This window comes from Drosophila suzukii, chromosome 3 (assembly GCF_043229965.1).
Source record: "Drosophila suzukii chromosome 3, CBGP_Dsuzu_IsoJpt1.0, whole genome shotgun sequence".
NCBI classification, from domain to species: domain Eukaryota; kingdom Metazoa; phylum Arthropoda; class Insecta; order Diptera; family Drosophilidae; genus Drosophila; species Drosophila suzukii.
In genome coordinates, this window is record NC_092082.1 from 80,372,933 (window position 1) to 80,394,666 (window position 21,734).

At 41.2% G+C, this 21,734-nt stretch overlaps 1 protein-coding gene across 3 annotated transcripts in view; it reads left to right on the forward strand.

The window, feature by feature from the left end:
• The first annotated feature begins 838 nt into the window (after positions 1–838).
• Positions 839–21,734, forward strand: part of trv (trivet) — a 65,778-nt gene continuing 44,882 nt past the window's right edge. Inside the window, exons 1-3 of one of the 3 annotated variants that reach the window (XM_070997086.1) lie at positions 839–1,094; positions 5,164–6,120; positions 21,177–21,336. In XM_070997086.1, the coding sequence (XP_070853187.1) occupies positions 5,353–6,120; positions 21,177–21,336 (928 nt within the window). In that variant the 5' untranslated portion in view covers positions 839–1,094; positions 5,164–5,352. The remainder of the gene's footprint in view (positions 1,095–5,163; positions 6,121–21,176; positions 21,337–21,734) is intronic. The other 2 variants (XM_070997085.1, XM_036817624.3) reach the window with 2 other exon arrangements.

Consider the following 21,734-nt stretch of genomic DNA (forward strand, 5'->3'; position numbering starts at 1 on the left):
ATTTCTAAGATAATAGTATGTTCAGATATTATGTTGTATGTATATTTTCATATAAAGAGATATGAAACGATAGGTGCACTATTCTTAAGGCTAAATAATTAATGAAATCTCCAAGTGTGTCCATATGGCCAAGTGCAGCTCATCAGTCAGCTAACCTGCTGCCACTCAGGACTCGAAACGCGGGTCTCACAACTGAAGAGCCATCAAAACAGAGAAACTGGCGAGCCACTTGGCCAGCAGGAAGGCGGCAAGACAGGACGAAGGAGATGAGCCGGCAGATGGTTATACTCGCACCTTTTCATCCTGGTGGCGAATGTCCTTCCTCGCTCTCTCTTTCGCTCGCTCCCTCTCTCTCTTCAGCTCTCGCTCTCTATGAATATGTGCAAATTAGCATATCAAATGCCATAAATGGCGCTAAGGCAGATGGCTGTGTATTAGTGCTCTCCATTGTTACCCATACGCCACGTTGCACGAGCGAATGAGCGCACGAAGGGCGGTGCAAAAAGGACGAGGGGTGGGTGCAGCTGCAGCTGTGTGAGTGTCGGTGTGTGCGTGTGATTTAGTTGCATGCGATAATGTCAACCACAGAGAAGGGCCGTTCGCCTTTATTCCGCTGCTTGGGTTGGCTCGCCTTGCGTGTCCTGTATTGGTGGCACACGTGTCTCTGTGTGTGTGTGTGTGCTCTGGCTCGCTTTTTGGTTTTTTTTGGTGGTGGTGCAGCGCTGCCACTTCAAACGCTACTGAAACTGCTGGACGCCGACTTTGGCTACTTGGCAACTTGGCTCTTCAGTGTCAATTCGTCGACACGAGGCGCTGCTTTTCGCTGAGAACTAATCGTTGAAATCTTGAGCTGGGCTTCCTGATTTCCCGGTTTTCCCGGCTGCCACGTGCTCGCCTCCTCTCTGTGTGTTCCTCACCGTGCTCGTCCTGTTTTGTTTTCCTGCCTCTCCGAGTCGCGAGTTTTGTTGTGCGGAAGTGAAAAAAATTCGATACAACCCGTCCAAAAGTGGGCCATTCGGGCGGTGTCCTGCCAGGACCTGTGCCAGTGTGTGAGTGAGCACTGCACTTCGGCCAGTGAGAGAGGAAGAGAGTGGGTGAGTAGAAGGACCTCTTTTCGGCCCGCTCTCTTTGTTGTGCTACGTGTTTTGGCCTACGTGTCCTGACCTTGTTTACCATTTTTGTTTTGCCGCAAAGGACAACAGCGGCTCAACAGTGTGCGCATGTGTACAAGAAAACAGATCCTTAAGTCGGATAAATGCCTTATGGCTGTATAATACAAAATTGTTAAGATTTATTTAAAATTTTTGAAAACATTCTATTTTCCGAAAGTATTTAAAAATTCGGACTTCAATGGAATTGCTTTATTTATTTTTCCTTTATAATCGGATAAATATCCTTATGCATTACTATCCAACAGTCATTCCTGTTACCAATATAAATAAATTGCTGTGTTTTGTTGTTTTGCCTACGGACCATTGTGATCATTGGTTAACAGATTCGATTAGTCGAACTCTTCTCCAAAATGTATTTTATTTTAAATAAGTTTAATATCATTATAATAACTAAAACAAAGTAAATGTCTGTTCTCAATATAAATGGGAATTTATACATCGAATCTGTGACATATGAGATCAAAAATCAATCACAAATTTTAAAAAATCTTTCATTTATATATTAGTAATAGGAATTTAAAAGTTTTTACGTCTTGATGGGACTTTGTCCCGGGGACATTTTTTCTATTCCTCTTAAACTCCAATAATATGACACGGTATTATGTTCCAAAATTTAAAATCACTTAATTATAATTATAACTGACTAGTTAATAATATCCCAAAGAGATTTCCCCAAATGTATTAAAAAGGAATTATTTTAAAAAGCCTACAAAAGAATGTATTTTAATTACATTGTTCAACATTAACCTTGCTATTCCCAAATCCAAGTGGGTAGTTCAATGGAATTCGGAGAGAATTTCTAATTTTAGGTCCCGTTCTAATGCATTTATAATCAGCCAGGGATTACACATTTAAATGCCAGATTTAAATCACAACCCTTTCCGCAAAAGCACGCCCACATAATTTATGTAAAAACTTTATAATCCAGGAGAGGTTTTTTGTTGCAATGGCGCTTCATTAATTTATGAATATCAAATTGCATTTTGACATTTGCCAACAAAAACTATTTAAAACTTGTCCCGGGGTTGAGTTTGGCGCACAATAGCCTTGGTCCCCGGTCGCAGGACCTTTTCCAGGACCTCCCCCTCCCATTTCATCGCTTCCCCCGCCGCTGGCGATTCGGTTTGATTGAAGCACCCGCATGTACAGAACATTTTAAATATTTACAAAGATATTTCAAAAAACGCTTTTGGCATGTTTTGTTTTTGTTCCCAGAGTTCCCTTATAATTGTTGTTGTTCCCCTGCCTGTTGTTGGTGTTGTGTTTGTGTGTGTGTCCGTGTCCAGAGGTCCTTGGAGTTCCCTTCCCCCTTTCAGTTGGTCGAGTGTTTTGCTCACTTTTCGGTCGGTGGGACAAAAAAGGGAAAACCAAACTTCGAATGCGGCATGGGGGCGGCTCTCCAGTTGTGTGTGTGTGTGTGTGATGGTGTGTTTGTGGGCGGGGCACTTGAGGGCGCGTGTGTCCTTTTAGGAAAGTGTCAAAAACCGTTGGTCAAAAAACCGTATGGCAATTATTCAACACAATTGAATATGAAGTGTGGCGATGGCAAGAGACGTGAGTGTGGGGGTAAAAAGAACAAAAAAAAAGGGGTGCAGCGCTGGGCAAATAATGAAAAATACACCCACATCAGTATTTTCGGCTGTCTGCACTCAGGCACACACCAATACACACAGCAACAAACACTTTTGCACCCTTTTCATGTCCTGCCGTTGCTCCTTGTGTTGTTGTTGTTGCTGCGCACTTGCTGCCGCCTGGCAATTTTTCGGTGATAAAATATTTAAATTTAATTAAGGCCAGCGACGAGCAACACGATTGCCGAGCCAGCGGCCAAAAGGGAAGATGAAGTGGTGCTGGCCGGACCTTTGACCCTGCATTCCCGCACCCAGGATACGAATACGCGGGCGGGGGGAGGGTGAGGGTGCCCAGGACCAGGTCCTTTTTGCGCCTTTTGCATTTGCGTGTGGTGCGTTTTGCAGGCCCACCCGGCTGCCACCCTGCTGCCCGGCAAGAAATTCATTAAAAATTTTTGCTTTGATGCTACCAAATTCTTTTTGTAAGTTTCTTTGTACTTTCCAGCTTTGTATCTCACAGGGCCACAAAACATACTTTCAAAGGACCCCGGCGGTCGGTCGGTTGTTCTGTGTGTCCTTGCCCAGTGATTATGTTGCAGGACCTAAGCCCCGGTTTTTCCGGTTTTTGTAATTAAGCCCGGAGAGCCACAAAAGTTGCATATGTTTCGCACACACGCGTATCTCTTTTTCCTTCAGATATTGTGCACACAAATTGAACACGATTTTGCTAGCTGCAAAATTGTGTTGGCCAAAATGCAAACTTTCCGTTTGCCGGCATCTTAATCGCTGGCAAGAGTCAGAAAGTTGTTGCTGTCTTGCCTGTCCAAAATTCAAGAAACTAAACTATTCCTGCTCTGCCACCAGAACTTTTGATCTTGAGTTGTGCAAATATTTTTCATTATGCGGGCCAAGTATTTATGGAATTATGGAAATTTGTTTTCCAGATATTTTGTTTCCGTTCGCTGGGAAAAACGAGGAGGTGTATCCTGCAGATTCAAGAGCTGTTTTAAGGGCATAATCTGTGGGTCGTTTCGGAGTTGTTGCGGTTGTTTTAATAACACTTGGTTAGTGTTTTTTGAATATGCAATGAAACTTGTATGTGGTGTATGGTTTCATGCTTGTTATTTTGTTTGGAACAGGAATACTTCTTTGCCTTTGTAATACCATTGGGAAATGTTGCAGTATGGCTTTAGAATTTCAACCCCTTTATTAGATCATTAAAAACTGTTTCCAATCTGTTCACAGCCATTGATTGATTGCCAAACTTCTCAAATTATCCCTGTATTCATGCCTGGACTGCAATTTTGAAAGTCCTTCTGTCAAGTACCCGATTGACTTCTGATCCTGATTGATTCCGCACGTATGTTGTAAAATGAGGCTTTCTGGCCGGCAGGCAGTCTGACAATTAACCATGGCCAACTGGCTGGCACATCTCTGAGCCCAGGAATTTGGCCAAAGGCAGTTGCTACATTGGCTGGACACGTGCACCTGTTTTGTCACATCTAATATTCTATTGTTTGGCCTGTTGCAAGGACTCGTTTCTGGCCAAAATGCGTTTCTGTACGCTTCAAGAAGGAAAGGTAGCCGGAGTCAACAATGAACTGTGGACAGAGCCATGCAAATTGGTCAGGAAGGGGGAAAAGGGAAAAGAAATGAGAAGGAGCCAGAAGGTAAATGGGGAACAGGTCCAGCCAATTTTTCTTGCATTTTCCTTCGAGTTTTTCGGTTTTTCCTCGTGTTATTGTTGCTCCAGCCCGTGCTGTTTGTCCAAGTTGCCATTTCAAGCGTGTTGCAATGAAAAGCAAACTTTTCCATTCCACACGCAGTTGGGGTTAGGCATTCGGTTCGGTCTTTGGTCTCCAGTCTCCATGTTCCATGTTCTTCTTGCTGCAGGACTCAACAGGCGAACACGGGGCGTATACGAAATTAAAATGCACTCAGCTGAAAAATTGGTTTTCTCGTTCTTGACAAACTTTGAGTGATTTCTGAAAGCCTCCGACGAGTGCCAGCCCATCGAGAGCGAATCGGCAGACGAGGCGTTAAAATCCCACCCAAAACAAGATACTTTTACGAAGAGTCGAGCCCATCCTTGTTGTTTTTGCAAAAAAAAAAAAACCTTTTAATGAGGCGTACATTTTAATCAAGCGTGCCGAAAATAACTCATAATTCATGGGAAGCTAAAGAAAGCAAAAACATCGAGGCCAAAAGGAATGATAACTAGTAGCCAAAATATTGCTGGGCTCATTAAAAATACATGATTTGGTATTTTAAGCCCTCTTCTTCCTTTTGGTAGCGGGAGCCACTAAATGGCTCTTCATAGTAAAGCCCACATGATATATTGTATTACATTTAAAAAAGGAGATATATTTAAAACTTTGCTATGTCTTTAAAGCTACTTGATTTCCGTTTTGTTTTTTCAGCTCAACTGAGCTAAGCGAGCTGTTTTGGCCAAGATAGCGAACCTGTCGACCGGACATTCGGCCAGTCCCTCTGGGGGACTGGGACTCGTGGGCATCCTGCCCTGTTCGCTGCACTGGCAGCCGCCGGGCAAGGCGCCCAAGCTGCTGAGCTACTCCTCCGGTGCCCGTTCCGCCAGTCAGCCATATGCGATGCCAGCCTCCGGTAACAACAATTGCTGCGGCAGTTGCAGCAATGGCTGCTGCCAGGACTGCCATTGCTGCAAGCAGGACTATGAGCATTTGCCTGTACCGCGACTGCGGCACCAACAGCCGCCACCGCCACTCTACCAAAATCCACAGAACCAGCAGCAACATCAGCAAGTCAGCTGCATCACAACCCTGCAGCAGACAACAACAACGCAGCAGTTGCAACAGATACCAACTCCAGCAACATCTTCTATTCAAAACATTTCCTATGGCAACTGCCTCATGCCACCAACAACAACAAAATCCAGTACCTACGTCAGCAATATGGGGCCAGAACCGTCGCTTCTCCCCATGCAACATTGCCAAGCCCATTGCAATGGCTACAGCAGCAACATGCAACCCTGCAGCAACAATTCACCTGCTCAACCGATGATCTTGGTGCCCTTTATGTTGCCCATGCAACAGCAACATCTTCATCAGCAGGAACAGCAACATTTTCAAGTACAACCGCCTTTGCCGCCGGCGGAGGATGGCAAGTGCATGTTTCAGGCAAAGAGCGTTCCACCGCCTCCACAGCCGCCACCACTTCTCACCCACTTTCAGTCGCTGTTGCAGCCGCCACCGCTGCCTACACCTTCACCGCTGATGCCTCAACCACCCGTCGCCTGCCCCCTGCCCAGCGGGACACCTGCCACGCCCCCGCTGCCGGCCACCAACAATGTTCAGAGCCTTAAATCCGCGGCCGCGTCTGCTGTCGGTGTTTACCAGCGGGTAAGTACACTTAAAAAATTTGATTAGATTATACCATTTAACCATCTATTGCAAGAAACCATGAAGTAACCCCTTATGAAAAATGCAACTATTTTTCTAAAAAAAGTCAGAATAAGGAATGCCATACCTCGTTGAGCTGGTAATTTAAATTCCAATCCATTGGCATTAAAACCTAAACACTTTAATTTTTGGTCATTTTTTGCAAAAAAACATGATGTTACCCCTTAAAAAAATGTGAAAATTGGTCAAAAATTAAATTTTCCTCAAAGGGATAAGGATCGTTAGCATAGGTTGCAAGCTGCTCAAAACAGTCGGTCTTTTAGCTGTACGCCTTAAATTAACTGAACTACGATTAAAAAACCGCGAAAAATATGAGCATTTTTGTCCAAAATCATATTTTCTATTTTTCATCCAAGAAAGACCAGTATTTTTGCTGCCATTGAGTCAAATAAAGTCAGAATAAGGAATGCCATACCTCGTTGAGCTGGTAATTTAAATTCAAATCCATTGGCATCAAAACCTAGAAACTTTAATTTTTGGCCATTTTTTGCAAAAAAAACATGATGTTAAAAAATGTGAAAATTGGTCAAAAATTAAATTTTCCTCAAAGGGACTAGGATCGTTGGCATAGGTTGCAAAATGCTCAAAACAGTCGGTCTTTTAGGTGTACGCCTTGATTTGGCTAAACTACGATTGAAAAACCGAGAAAAACATGAGCATTTTTGTCCAAAATCATATTTTCTATTTTTCGCCCAAGAAAGACCAGTATTTTTGCCGCCATTGAGTCAAATAAAGTCAGAATAAGGAATGCCATACCTCGTTGAGCTGGAAATTTAAATTCCAATCCATTGGCATCAAAACCTAGAAACATTAATTTTTGGCCAAATTTTACAAAAAAACATAAAACTTAAAAAAATGTGAAAATTGGTCAAAAATTAAATTTTCCTCAAAGGGATAAGGATCGTTAGCATAGGTTGCAAGCTGCTCAAAACAGTCGGTCTTTTAGCTGTACGCCTTAAATTAACTGAACTACGATTAAAAGACCGCGAAAAATATGAGCATTTTTGTCCAAAATCATATTTTCTATTTTTCATCCAAGAAAGACCAGTATTTTTGCTGCCATTGAGTCAAATATAGTCAGAATAAGGAATGCCATACCTCGTTGAGCTGGTAATTTAAATTCAAATCCATTGGCATCAAAACCTAGAAACTTTAATTTTTGGCCATTTTTTGCAAAAAAACATGATGTTAAAAAATGTGAAAATTGTTCAAAAATTAAATTTTCCTCAAAGGGAATGGGATCGTTAGCATAGGTTGCAAGCTGCTCAAAACAGTCGGTCTTTTAGCTGTACGCCTTGATTTGGCTAAACTACGATCGAAAAACCGCGAAAAATATGAGCATTTTTGTCCAAAATCATATTTTCTATTTTTCACCCTAGAAAGACCAGTATTTTTGCCGCCATTGAGTCAAATAAAGTCAGAATAAGGAATGTCATACCTCGTTGAGCTGGAAATTAAAATTCCAATCCATTGGCATCAAAACCTAAAAACTTTAATTTTTGGCCATTTTTTTGCCAAAAAACATGATGATAAAAAAATGTGCAAATTGGTCAAAAATTACATTTTCCTCAAAGGGATTGGGATCGTTAGCATAGGTTGCAAGCTGCTCAAAACAGTCGGTCTTTTAGCTGTACGCCTTGATTTTGGGTAAACTACGATTGAAAAACCGCTTACAATTAGACAATTTTCCCCAAAATTCGACTTTCTATTTTAGCCGTCGTTGTGCTTAATAAAGTCAGAATAAGGAATACCTCGTTGAGCTTTAAATTCGAATCCATTGGCTACTAAAAACATTAGTTCTTGTCCATTTTTTTGAAAAAAATATGCGGACAATGGGTAAGCTAATTTTATATTCTCTTGAGTATTGTATATATTCTCATTGGTTCATCTAAAATGTAAGCCGAATCAAGGCAAAGATACCTGTGTGATATGCTCCATATCGATCCAAGGTGGCTGGCTGTTAACGGAGAATATTTGTAGTACATCAGCAGCACTTAGTCAATGGCTGCAAATCCTCCTGGGCTACTAAAATGTTGCAATTTGCGAAGCACAACAGAGGCAGGGACAATGCCACGTATACTTAATATTTATGGGTGTGCTGCTGCTGCTGCTGCCAAACTTCAATTTACATAAACATAAAAGACAAGCAACATCGGAGGAGCTCTTCCCGTAGAATCTGCATGCATGTTGTTGGTGAGATTTAGCGCAGCGACAGGACACAAAAAATCAAAGCTACAAGGGGGTTTTTGGGGGGTCGAAATGCAAATCGGAACGAGCGGAAGTGAAAGCGCAGATATGGAAGGAACTTCGGAGGGTTATGGAGGGTTAAGGCGGGCTTACGTCGAGCACGAAAAACTAATGCATAACCTAGTAAGATCATCAACACGAAATTTTACAGCAAACTCATGTCCAAGGATGTGGAAATAAACTAGTTGTTTTTGTTGCCATGGCCGCTACCTCTGCCACTTTTACCCCACCTTGCCACTTTTTAAGACCCCGAACCCCCCTGCTGCCTCAATGTTGTCCTGCGCTCAATGACTTTTGCATTTAATATGAGTAAGGAAGCGCAGGACAAAAAGAGAAACAGCCAGCAGATAAACACACAGGAAGGAATTTTGATGGGTTCAATGATCGTTAGGTTACAGGATTTTTATTATAAAAGATAAAGATAAGTTAATAGATCCTTATCTCTCAGAAAATATATCAATCAAAATGCCCCTCATTCTAAACCCATTTTAAAAATATTTTGAAATCCAATAAAAGAGCTTAAGCTCAGGTTTAAAACTTTAATAAATTCTGTTAACATGGTTTCAGATACAATAAGTATTCCTTAGATATTATTTTAAGATTTTTCTTTTAAGCCCAAAGTACGGAATTTTTTAACTTCTTATGACCTTTGCGAGGAATTAAAGTTTGAGATCAGCTAAAAAATGTGTAATTTCAAAGTAACTGACTTAATTTTTCTCTGTGCAGCGGTGGGCAAAAAGCTGAGCTGGACTTGAGGATTGGTCTTCGGCCCTTTACGGCGGGCTGAGTCCTGGCCAGCGACATGCAAAACGTGCTGTTTAAATTACGTTCCTGCCGGCAGATTTCAGATTTCGGATTTCAGGTGGGGCCGCCGCCTGCAAGGACAAGCAGATAGTGTCTGCTGTCGGTTCGCCTCCTCAGCTCTTCAGCTCCTTTACTTCGAGGATTCGTTTATTTGATAGCCTTGCTGTTGATGCTCCTGCATAGCGGATAAGTTTGTCCTGATTAAGAATCTGAAACAGCAGAAAGCTGGCAAAAAAAAAATAAGGGAAAACGCGATGTCAAAGATTCGTTGGTGGGAAAAGCCGAGTGGTCACTCTGTCGTTCTGGATTACAATGGGAAAATTCATAAGATTGCCGTCAGCAGTTTACATTTCTCATTTCTGATGACAACTCTGTGTGGCATCTCATTTTCCTCCTTGTTCCTTCAAGTGAAATATATTTTACATGCGAAATAAACATAAGCAAAATGCACATCATAGTCCTGCATCCTTAATGCTGTTCATTCACATGTGCTTAAGTAGTTTTATTTACGAGGAGCACACTCGCACTCGGACTCTGGACTCTATCTGCACATTTGAATGTTAAATCTTTTATGAAATGCCTTTTTTTCGACAGTCCGTCTGTCCGTCCGCTTGTCCATATCTAATACATCCAGAAAATACTCATGTGAGAGTGCTTTTGAGTATGTGTGGGTTTGTTGTGGTCTTCCTGCAACTTAACAATACCTTTTCCTCACTTTCCCCAGCCTTTCCCCTGCTCTCCATCCGCCGGCATTCGCTTTCATTTGTTTTTGCATTTCCTTCCTCTGCTTCTGGAAAAACTGAGCGCGCTATCATGCACAAAGAAAGCATTTTATGTGCTGCCTTTAATGTTTGCACTAGCCCACAGATATAATGTACTCTCACCCAGACATGTGTGGGTAAATATAGAATATGTGTGAATATATGAAGGAGTATGGGTGGGCACTTGAAAAAATGTCTTCGAATTTAGTGCTAACTTTCAGGCTCTATCATTAAAACAATTTTACATACATGAAAACATATTTTTCTTTAATTTGATTGATATTCTCAAGGTATTCCTAAAATTTGGGAACTAAAATTGCAACGAATACAAATCTTAAAAAATTTGTCCAAAAGTATGCAACACTATAGTTCCATTTATTTCCTTGCATACTTTTGGACCCCTTTACTAGTGATTCCAAAACCATTCTGATTTTTGTGGAACTGCCCAGAGTTCAGAAAAAATCTTAATTATTAAAACCCGAACATTTCGATTTCTTTCTGTGTTTTTTGGCCACAATAATTTTGGTTCTTGGGCCCCTGCACTAGAAAGTTTCCTCGGATCTGTTGTGCATTCGAAAATACTTGAAGCCCGGGAATCGTCTGGTTGTCTTTGGCCACCCACTTGACCCCGCCCCCCGGCATTATGCTGGAAAAACAGTTGGTTTCCATCTAATAATTGTTCTGCTCATATTCCATATGCACTTGCGGAATATTTCAAAGCGGATTTCGTTGTTGGAGCTTACTTGTTTTTATGGTTATTTTTTTCTTCTTGTTTTGCTAAGCTATGAGCTATTTCACATTGTTTATTTGGGCTGTCGAAATCTCTTGCTTAATTCAGCTCCCTGGAAACGATGCTGTGGGGAAGTGTTACTAAGTACTTACATAATAAATATAAATGTTGCCCAAAAACAATTAATGCTAAATGAATGGTAATGAAGTAGGCGAAGTTTTTATCGTGGCGGTTTTGTATGGAATTTACTAAGAGGCTTTTGGTAAGCCCACAATTATGCTCCGGAAATTAAGATGCGACCAAATGCCTGCTTTCCAGCTCTAATAAATGATAAGGATTACGGTTTTGATATAGTTTTCTATAACAGATTTCATGTTTTAAATACAAAAATTAATTACAAAAGAACAGCATCTTCAATTGTATTTTAAAATGTCACAGTTCGTAGGTCGATTGTTAAATTTTCAGGCAGTTTTAAGAGACATAGCCTCAGCCCTTTGAAAGTTTCTTTAAAAGGGTACAGAAATGCATACAAAAAGAATGAAGTAGTGAGGTACATAAGAGGGACTCCCAAAAGGGAATCCTTGGGCAGACGATGGGAACATTGGTGACTTAATGGCCCCGAAGGGTCGCGAGTGATACGTAAGTGAATCCATATTTCATATAGCGCGTTAACGGGGCCAGCAAAAAGCAGACACACAAAGTGGGCAACATATTTCGAGGACTGGCAGAATGCGTTGACTTCATTGGAAGAAATCCAAGCAAAAAGTTGAGGATACCAAAGCGAGGCTGTCATTATTTCGCTCTTAGCAGTGGCAAAATGAAACTGAAACAAAACGAAATAAAGGCAGTGAAAAGGCCAGAGGAAAGGGGAGCAGAGTCGGGCGTGTCCTTGTTGCCGCTTAAGTAGAAGAAATTTGATAGCTGCGCCAAAGGATGCGATATCAAAGGACTGCCTTGTGGCCGAGCGAGTGACAGGCAGGCGGCGAAGGAAAGTCGAAGGAAACGGTTGACAGCCACAACAGCCAAACTGGCAAATTGGACAAGCGCAAGACAGGACGAGCAAAAAGGAAGAGGACCCCGAGAGGAAACCCGCTGAAAAAACGCACCCAAAAGCGCAAATCCAAATCAGAACTTGGCCTTAGGGCCAATGGTTTTCACTAGCTGTGTGCCAAAGCTGTGCGGCATTAACAGAATGTGGTGACTTTCTCGCCTCTCACAGTGCCTGTAAATGCGCTTCATTGCTCTCCAGAGGATATGCCACATAGCACACCCTCAATTCCGCCGATCTCACCATCGGAATCTTGGGTCCTCGACCACGCAGCTCTGTTAATTCAATCTGCTGGCTGACTGGCCGCGAGATGGCGCCCCAAAGTGCCAGCCACTGCTGTTGAGTGAATCTCACCGCATCTGATTGTGTGAGTGTCCGCCTCGTCCTTCGTGCTGACTCCTTCGTCCTTCGTCCTTTGGCGCGCGTGTGTGTGCGAGTGTGTCGCGCACTGGCTTGCTAAAAGGCGATTAACCCATTAAGGACTATAAGTAGTTGAAAAGTTACTCAAATAAAAACCATTAATCAAATTGATTTTATATATATAAAGCTGTCTATTAAATTTAAAGAATTAATTCAGAAACAAAAACAGTAAAGCTAGAGCTTACAATTGTTTGCTTTATATTCTAACTATAATAAAGATTTAAGCTAAGAACTCATTTCTCACTTAGTGAGCCTAATAATATAATTAATAATAATAATTTTTACTCCACTTCAAACATTTCATAAGGGTACTAAAAACCATCTCGGTTTTTATAAAATTTTTACCAATTTATTTTAAATTATATGTGTTATATATATATATTTTAAAATATCTTGATCCAGAAAGGTAGAATAAATTATCATTGAACGTTGTAATAGGAATTCGAAAAAAATTCTTTTGTAAAAAAGTGTCCTATACAAAGTAGCAAATAAAAAGGAAAAGTCAGCAGCCGTAAAAAATACCTTCCTGAAAGGTGTGAAAAAATCTAAAAAAAAATCGAGTGGCCCCGCAAAAAAATGGGTTAATCATTGCGAAGCAGATAAAAAGGACGCGGGCATCAGGAGCAGCCTCGCCTTTCTTGTTGTTGCTGTTGGCACTTGAAAGCTTTTACCACAATGCCTGTGTATTGGTGCGTGTGCCAGTGTTCTCTGTGTGTGTGAGTGAGCCCATCAAGTGCTTCTTTGTTTCTCGCTGTGTGTGCGAGGGCGCCAAATTTCAAAAGCAGCCGCCCAAAAGCTTTTTTCGCTGCCAAACGGTTTATTTTGCGCGACACTCGAAATGGGACGCATCCTTTGAAAGTGTAAACGCCGTCAGCAGCTTCACTTTCAATGGCGGCCCATGCGGCGTATACTTGATACAGGCTGCTACTCGAGAAGAGCGCTTAAACCCTTGCCAGCCCCTAATTTAATTTACCGTAAATTCAGTTTTCCCAGCCCTTTTTTCTTTGCCGCTGTGTGTGTGTGTGCTAAGGTCAAACCGCCAGGAGCAGGAACAGGGCGAATTAAATGCAATTGACAGTTGCAATTTCCAACTGGCTGTCAGGCCAAATCCCAAAGCAACTGCATTCGAAACAAGGGAGTGGCGCAGGGCTAAGTCCAAACTCGCTGGTAACACAATAAAATGCAACCTCGACTGACACAAAGAAAATGTTTTACCGAATGTGAACCAAGAAGTCGGACGGGCAAGGACGAGGGCGGTCCCAGGTCCAAGGGGGGCGTGGCAAAAAAAAAATAAAATAAAAAATATAAAACAAGGATAGACATCACGTAAACGAAACAACAATGCCAAGCCAAGCCAAACCGCCGCGGCTGTCAAATTAAGAGGCATTCGGGCAGGCAACTTTGTGGGGAATTTCCCATCAAATAGTCTTAGTTTATGTGCTACCAAACGCATTTTCCACATTTCCAAACACACAGATTTCCATCGGACAATTAAGGTGACATCCGGAGAATTTTCATCGTAAGACATAATTCGCATTGCAAGTGAGAAAATCACTGCAATGCATTCGCAGCTTATTGAATCAATCATTTTGGTTAAGTAAGCAATTTGCACCGAAGGCGTTGATTCATATGCTCCACAGTCCATGATTCCGACTCACATGTAATCGTAATTGAAATACCCGGGCATTGCTCAAATTAAAGTTTAGCAAACCACTCAGCCTGAATCGTAATTTAGTTTCATTGCCCGAGTAAGACAATAATGACCTTAGGAGTTGTTGTCGCAAATTTGCCTACAGTAATGAATAGGTTGGCATGTCCTTACACCGATAGAAAGGACATACGAAATCAGGATTGATCAATATAAATTATATTTTATTCTTCTTTAGGGAATTACAAATTATTAATCAGGTCTTTCAAACCTTACAAATCACGACTTAAATCTAAAATAAAATGTAACTTTGATTTACGACTTAATTATACTTACACTTAGATGAAGTTAAAAATACATATTTTGTGATTAATGATAATCAATTGAAAATATTAATAAAATAACAAAAATATAATACTCATTTTATTAAGTTAATTTTGTTTTTTTAATGAAATAGATTAAAAAAAATATTAAATTTGGAATAAACTATTACCCCATTTATATTCCCAGTGCACGCACATAAAGTAAAACAACTATCGATGTCTGTCTCAGCTCAGTGTTTGTTAAATATTTTCCGAAATTCTTCTCCAGCTTAGACTGAAATTTATTTAATGGCAAATATTTGCCAGAAAATTACCTGTCCGTCGAGGAGTGGAAATGAATGCGAGCCATGTTAAATTAGAATGCAGACACAGAAGGCTTTGCAGCTGGGACTTTAAATTTCGTCTAATGACTGGGGCATGTGAGTTGTTTGTTTCATTTCGATGCATTTTGTTGGTCAATTAATTTGCATGTCGTTGGTGGCCGTAACTAACGATAACAGGCTTCTCCGAAGATGTTCGAGTGAACACGTTATAGCACCATCACTCCCAGGTGGTATTTCTTCATTAAATTAGTGTATGTGGTGACTTTGACAAAGCGGCTGTCTGTCAGTCAGTTGGTCAACTCGAAGTATCCTTACAGAGGGTTCGTTACGATGTTACGTTTTGTTTGTCTTTTGCAACGTGTTCGGGCATCTTTATTTTCAATAAAAAATAAAAAAAAAGAGAAGGGCCCATAGTACAACCTAAAATAAATTGCAGCCACGAACAAGGCCCTGTCTTTTTGGGCCTGAGTTTCACAGACTGTCCATTATATTTCTTCGCATTTCCTTTGCTTTTCGGCATTTAATTGGCCGTATAATTGATTGGAATTGTTGTTGGTCCCTGTTTGCAGTTGCTGTTGTTGTGGCCATTTCCTGGTATTCAATTCCCCTCATCTAACTCATTATTTGTGTGTAGAGTGTGTGTGTGTTCCTTTGCAGCAAAACATTTCAAAATACCGGGCCAAGTGGCAAAGTTTTCTTTGGCCAACTATTGAATTGGCTCTTGGCACGAGCCTTTGATAGACTCCATACCCCCTCCCCGAAATCTGCTGACTAGGCCTCTATAAATTTGTATTGTATTGGCCTGCTCTCTGCGGTGCGTAATTAATTATATTTGCCTCCGACCCAAAATGTCAGTCGGTCTCTAATTATTATTATTTCAATAGGGGAAGAATGGCCAGCACCTCCAGCCCCCAAAAAAACAATGCCAAGTCTGCATATCTTTTTCCGACTGGCTCTCACAGGTTGTTTGACATTAATTGATTTATTTGCCTTTTACATAAATTAGGCGCTGAATATTGGGTTTCATTGCCGAAGTGCAGGTGGGTGGAGTGCTGCTCTATGGGGTCTGATTTCAGTGAGCTTAAGTATTAAAGTAGTTCAATGAGTTGGAAAATTGTTAATGAATATGGGGCTTAAAGGAAATTAAGCATATTATAAAGGGTCTTAGAAGTTTTGCATACCTTTTGAAATGTATTACTTTTACCAAAACATTTTTTCCCTTGTTCGTCAAAACTTATCTTTATCAAACCAATCAAATTTTAAAACATTGATTCATTATTTTCCATTTTTATTTTGTATCAGCTCTAATAATCCAGCTAATGAGGAAACATTTACAATGAAGAATATGGCAAACACAATTGTTGTATCAAACTTTTGGCATTATGCCAGTTAGCTGGTTTTAGCTGCTGTTTTTGAGCGGACCAAAGTCCGTTGCTTTTTGGCGTTCGCTCAGCTGGAAAACGCGATCGCGGTGGGGAGGCGGAAAAAAGGAAAACTTTTTGACAGCACAACATGCAAAAACAAATTACCAAACAGTCAAACTGTCAATTACGGGGCAATTAGTTGGCTTCGATTAAATGGCAGTAGCCGTTGTAGTTGCTGTTTACAATGGCATCACGTCGTCTGCACTCCCAACTGGGTAACCGAAAGTCCGTAACTCCCACGATTTCCAAATGCCCCGGAACACTTCCTGGGAAACGCCGAGGCTGTGTGCAAATATTTGTGGCTGAAAATTAATGTCCGACAAGCCAGCGGCATGGACAACTTTCTGTGATAATTGGCCCACTGCACTGGGCCCGCTTAAGTGGTCGGCCAGCAGTTTGATTTATTCCCGCTCCCTGGGCTGAGACTCCGGGACCCGATAGCCAGGTGCACGGATCAGATGCATCCCCGGTGGCCACTCAAACGGCAAATACACAACATTTACAACTGTGCTGGTGTTCTGTGGCTCTGGCCAGTCCAAGGATCCGAAGGCTCCGCAATGCACTTTCGGGCCTGGCAACCGATAAGAAGATAAATGAGCACACTCGGCCGGCAGGAGTTAAGTCCTGCACTCAGAAAAGGATATGCCATGAGTTATCGAAATTCACAAGCAATAAACTCGGTGATTGTAATGCTAAGTGTGAGGGATGTGCACGGTATTCGGTGCATTCATTAATTGCATTTTAACCAGCCTTTGGTTTTGGCTTTAATTTAATGTATTAATGAGCAGTTTTATATGCTTACCATTATTAAATTGGTGGGAATATATTAATTTTGAAGGAAAACAAGCATCATCAGTCTTACGCTTCTGAATCTATTAAATTGTGCATTATATTAGAGGCCATTTAAAGTTATATTCATAAGATAAATCTTTTTTTATTGTTTTTTTAAAGAAAATATTAACTTGTGTGCATTTGATATATTTTCTTTTGAGTGCACAGCTAATAAATTTATTCAAATGCCTATAAGAAATGGCATTTGAAAGTTTTATGATGGTATAAAACAGCGGAGGTCCTTCTCTAACAGAAGCAGTGGAACCCATGGCAGGATATGCAAAGTGGAGCCGAGATGCTGCCCCAAAAAGCTGGCAGTCCTCAAACGTCGTTCCTATATCTTTGTTTGTTTGCTCGGACCGCCGCAGGCTGGCATATGCGAACTGGAAATTATGAGCGATAGTACGCTCCGTGCGCCTCAACGCAGTCTTGGGCTATACGGCTATAGCTATATAGCCCCGATACGGCTTTGGATCCGGCTCGTCTGCCGTGCTTCGGCACATTTGGCATTGCTCATACGACGTGTGGTCGCAATATGCAATGTTGCATGTCCTTCCGGAAGCGGCTGCCAGTGCACTGAAAAATAAAAAAGATAACAGAAAACTTTAATAAAATATTAGTGTATGTAACATTTATTATAATTATTAATAATTATTATTATATATAAATCAGAATTTATTTAAATTCTGTTTGCTTTGAAATAGGGGTTAATATGACCCATAAATTGTTACAGGCAATTATCATAGAAGCTCCCTAAAGCTCTATTAAAAAACACTAGCTTATATGGGTTATGGAATGGATTTAAGCTTTATAGATGGAGATTATTTATTAATATTTTCCTGTGTACGGTAGGCAGCTGCATTCTGCGAGTATCTACTGCACTGCACTCTTGCCGATTGATGCCTTTGGCATGCTTTTGTGTTTGGCTCCGGCTGCAGTTTCATCTCCATCCTCAGCCCAATCTCCATAGCCATAGCCATCCCCATCCCCGTCATCATCCCCATCCTCATCCCCATCTCATCCCATCCCATAGCCGCAGTCTGAGTGATGTGGGGCCTAATTTATGGCCCGGTTTGCCTGCTGGCCCGTTCCGCATACCGAAATGGCAAACGGCCACTGTCAAAGCAGGCCAGAAACTGCAACGGCAAACTGCAACGGCGACTGCAGAAAATTGCATGGCATTAGATCGCCGATTGCCCCCGGAAACTGGGGTCGTATAAATTGCATTTCATACTTCGGCGCGCTGCTAATTATGCGACTTGACCCGGCTTAAACCGAAACGACCGATCCCATCCAATCCAATACGATCCGCTGCGGTCTCCGGAGAGCCAGCTGCCGTCCTCATAAATATGCATTACAGCATATACTTTCACCTGTCGCTGGACGCGTCATCCATCAACGTCCATTAGGCCGAAGAAATGCACCAGGAAGCGGAAGTGTTGCACACATAACATACAGTGTACGCAGGTGCCACTTTAACGACGACACGCAATGGGAAAATCAAAACAGGAAAGAGGGGAAGTTTGAGCCAAGGTTCTATTCCTAACTTTTTGTTCAATATTTAAGCCTTCACTTGAAAGACATTTTACTTAACAATCGGTAAAGAATTTATTCTTTAATGTACATGACTAGCCCAATGTTATTTTTTAATTATCACATATTATAAGTTCAGAAACGAATAATATTTATATTTTTGCTGCCAAAAACAAAGGATTAAAAATGTTTTGTAAGAAAACAATTCTTTTAAAATCTGGTTTCTTTTGCTTAACATTTATCTATATGTTTGATTTATTTATTGTAAATAGTGTAAGCTGCTTAAGTTGTGTAAATCAAGAACAAAAGCCGTTTGTAAAAAGTTTTTTAAAAAAGCAGTTTTTGCTTTCAGACTTCAGCAGCACGAGCTCAATTATCATGTAGGCATTTTCGAAAAATCAGACGTAGCATATTTAATATGTCTGCTGGTCATTAAATAACAAACAATCTGGCTCCGTTTTCTCGGTCTTTACAGGAAGGCAGCCTGTCAACTGCCGCCGCTCCAACCCTCCAACCATCCAATCCTCATGTAGTATATGTATAGTCCTGTCAGCGGCAACAACAAATGATAAAATGTTTGCGTCCAGCCAGCGACTTTCTCTTACTTTCATCTCCGGTTGGCAAATCGGGGATATGAAATAATTTAATTTCGCCTGCCATGTTCGCCGCAGGCCGTCGCCCGCTGAATTTGTTTTATTAAAAACTGTACACTATACCATACTCGCACTGTACTGGCAAACACACAAATGAAAGAAATGAAATCAAATACTCAAAAATGAGCAAATAAGGCCAAACGAAACGAAAAAAAAAAACGAAGGCGCAGCGACAACATAAAAAAACAGAAAGAAATGTACAAAATATGTACACGATGGGGCCTGGCAATTTTGTAATTTCTTGGTCTGGGGGGTAAATTGCAAAACGCTTTGTTTCGCAGATTTCCTTTGACGGTTTGACGGTTATTTAATTTGCTCTCCCCCAGAAATTGGGCCACGAAATCTACGTAATCCCCGAGTCCACGACCCCCCGCTTTCAAAATCGAAGGCTGCGGGGGATTGAAAGTTGATGCTAATGCTATAAATGCTACCCCATCATTTGTCTTCATTCATCTTTGGCAATTGTCCACCCATTCGAGTTTCTAAACGCCACTCGAAATCATTAATTTCAGATATTATCCCCGCCTGGCATTCCCCCACTCCGAATTGTAAATAGTAATACGAGCGGCATATTCATAAATACAAAATAACTTCAGTGCCATTTAGCGGCACATTATTCGCCACGCCCACTTTTAAGTGTGGGAAACAGTTGGCACACTGAAATAAATTTTATTAAGTATTCGGTTCAGAAAGATACGATATTTCAGCATTTCTTTTAGCATATCAAGAAGACCTTTTATACTATACACTTCATAAGACTTTATTATTGCAAGAGTACTAAATGTTATACATTTAAATTGAAAAATTAAAAAAAATATTTATTATAAAGTATTAGTTAAAACTCTGTGATTTAAAAATATGTTAAGAAATCATATATTTAAGAAACACAGTAGGTATCCTTTCCAATATTTTTCCTTAGAGTGCCTGAACCTTTTTTCATATTTATCGGCTCTATTCCCTGTTCTTTATTAAGCAAACTAATCATGACCCTTTGTGGCCGACACGTGGCTGCTAAAAGTGGACCCGGGGACATCAAATAATGTGCGCTCTGATGGCCGAAATGGGCCCAGAATTCAGGATACCGAAGCTACAAGGATCCCTCGCTACAGCTTCAGTATTCCTTATTCGGCATTCCCATAACGCCGAGCATATTCAAGGTTCGCCCAGGCAAATCCTTTAAGTGTCATTCGGTGGCACCCCGAAAATTCGGTTGCATCGTTTGCTCTAGTTTTTCCTCGGGTTTTTCCTCCTTTTTTCCTCCATTTTCACCGAGCTGTATTTTCGCCAGAGTTGTTTGCTCACTTTTTATGCGTTTGGATTTGCACATTTGGACACTAGTTAATTATGTTCTTAGTCCCTTTTATGTCACAATTTTCATTTGGCAACATCAAATAAACTAAATGTCCGGCAGGGGCTCGGCCGGAAAAACTGGGGAAAACTGTCTACCGCAATTGTCGTGGCAAGGTAAACAAATATGCGTATATGGCTGGCTGGCTGGCTAACTACATTGGCCATTGACTGCAGTCCTGATCCTGGGCTGCCATGGGGTTCCTGGGGGTTGGATTTTGTGGTGTTTGGGGTGGAACAAATGTGCCTATTTGTAGCCGGGTTTGGGTTTTTGGACACCCCCCTTTGGTGCGGTCGCCTGCTATAAAATTCTGTGCGGAATGGACATTCGGACTTTTAATATGCTCGAGTAATGTCTGCATTAACAGAATTCATTTGCAGGACATGGCCAGCAGCCAGGACAACCCCATCCATGTGTGTGTGTGTGTATGTTGTGTTGTGTGTTGTGCTGTGTTGGTGTGGAGAAAACAAATTTATGTCGTGCTACTTGCTGAAATTGGATTTCTGGCCGCTGCTCCCCCTGGTTGTTATTGTTGTCGTCACATCGTTGCTTTTTAGTCACCGAAATGAGAGGAAAACCCAAGGAGGAAAACAAAACTTAACTTAACCCACAGGACGAGGTCCTGCAGAGCGGGGGGGATGGGGAATTTGTTTCCATTCCAGGTTTTAGTACGTGTAATCCTTTTTCATGATTTGCACGCCACTTCAGAGGACATTTGTCGGCCTTGGCATTAGTCTCCCGTTGGCTATTCGTCCTCAGCTCCCTCAGTCGTAATCAAGTTGAATGCCTCAATTAGGGCACTGTCTCCCTCGAAATTGGAACGACCTGGCACGTGTTTTTATTTTCATCTTTATCTATTTATTGTCTAATTTTAATGGTCCATCGGTCGCCTCTCCGTTGCAGAATGGCAAATTGCCCAGGAACCTGCCCGCCCTGCGTGCCATGGAAATGGCGCTGCGTACCAACTCCTTTGCCACGCCCCCACGGGCAGCAAGGACCGAAGGAGGCGGACAGGACATGGAGGACTCCGACGAGGAAATGGAGTACATGCCGCCACTGCACAGTGAGTACGAGTGTTGCACTGGGGGAAATAAAGTATAGTTAAATAAAATAGATAAATTGAGATCTCAAATATGTATTTTCTAAATACATTATAATATTTGCAATCTCCTTTAATATTATATTTATTTTTCATTGAATGAAAAATGTTAAAAAATACCTCTTATAATATTAAAATATATTTTATATTATGTATTAGATTAGATTAAAATATTTAAAAATTGTCTTCTGAAATCATTATATTTAAGTGAATGACACCTTGTCATAAATATGCCACTGATAAGGCTTTGGATCATTTCATAAATATGTCCAAAAGACAAAAACCTTGACGTGTGATTGACAAATGTGATTACAGCTGACAGCCAAAATTGTGACAATTTTTTTTCGCCGTGTATGAGAGTC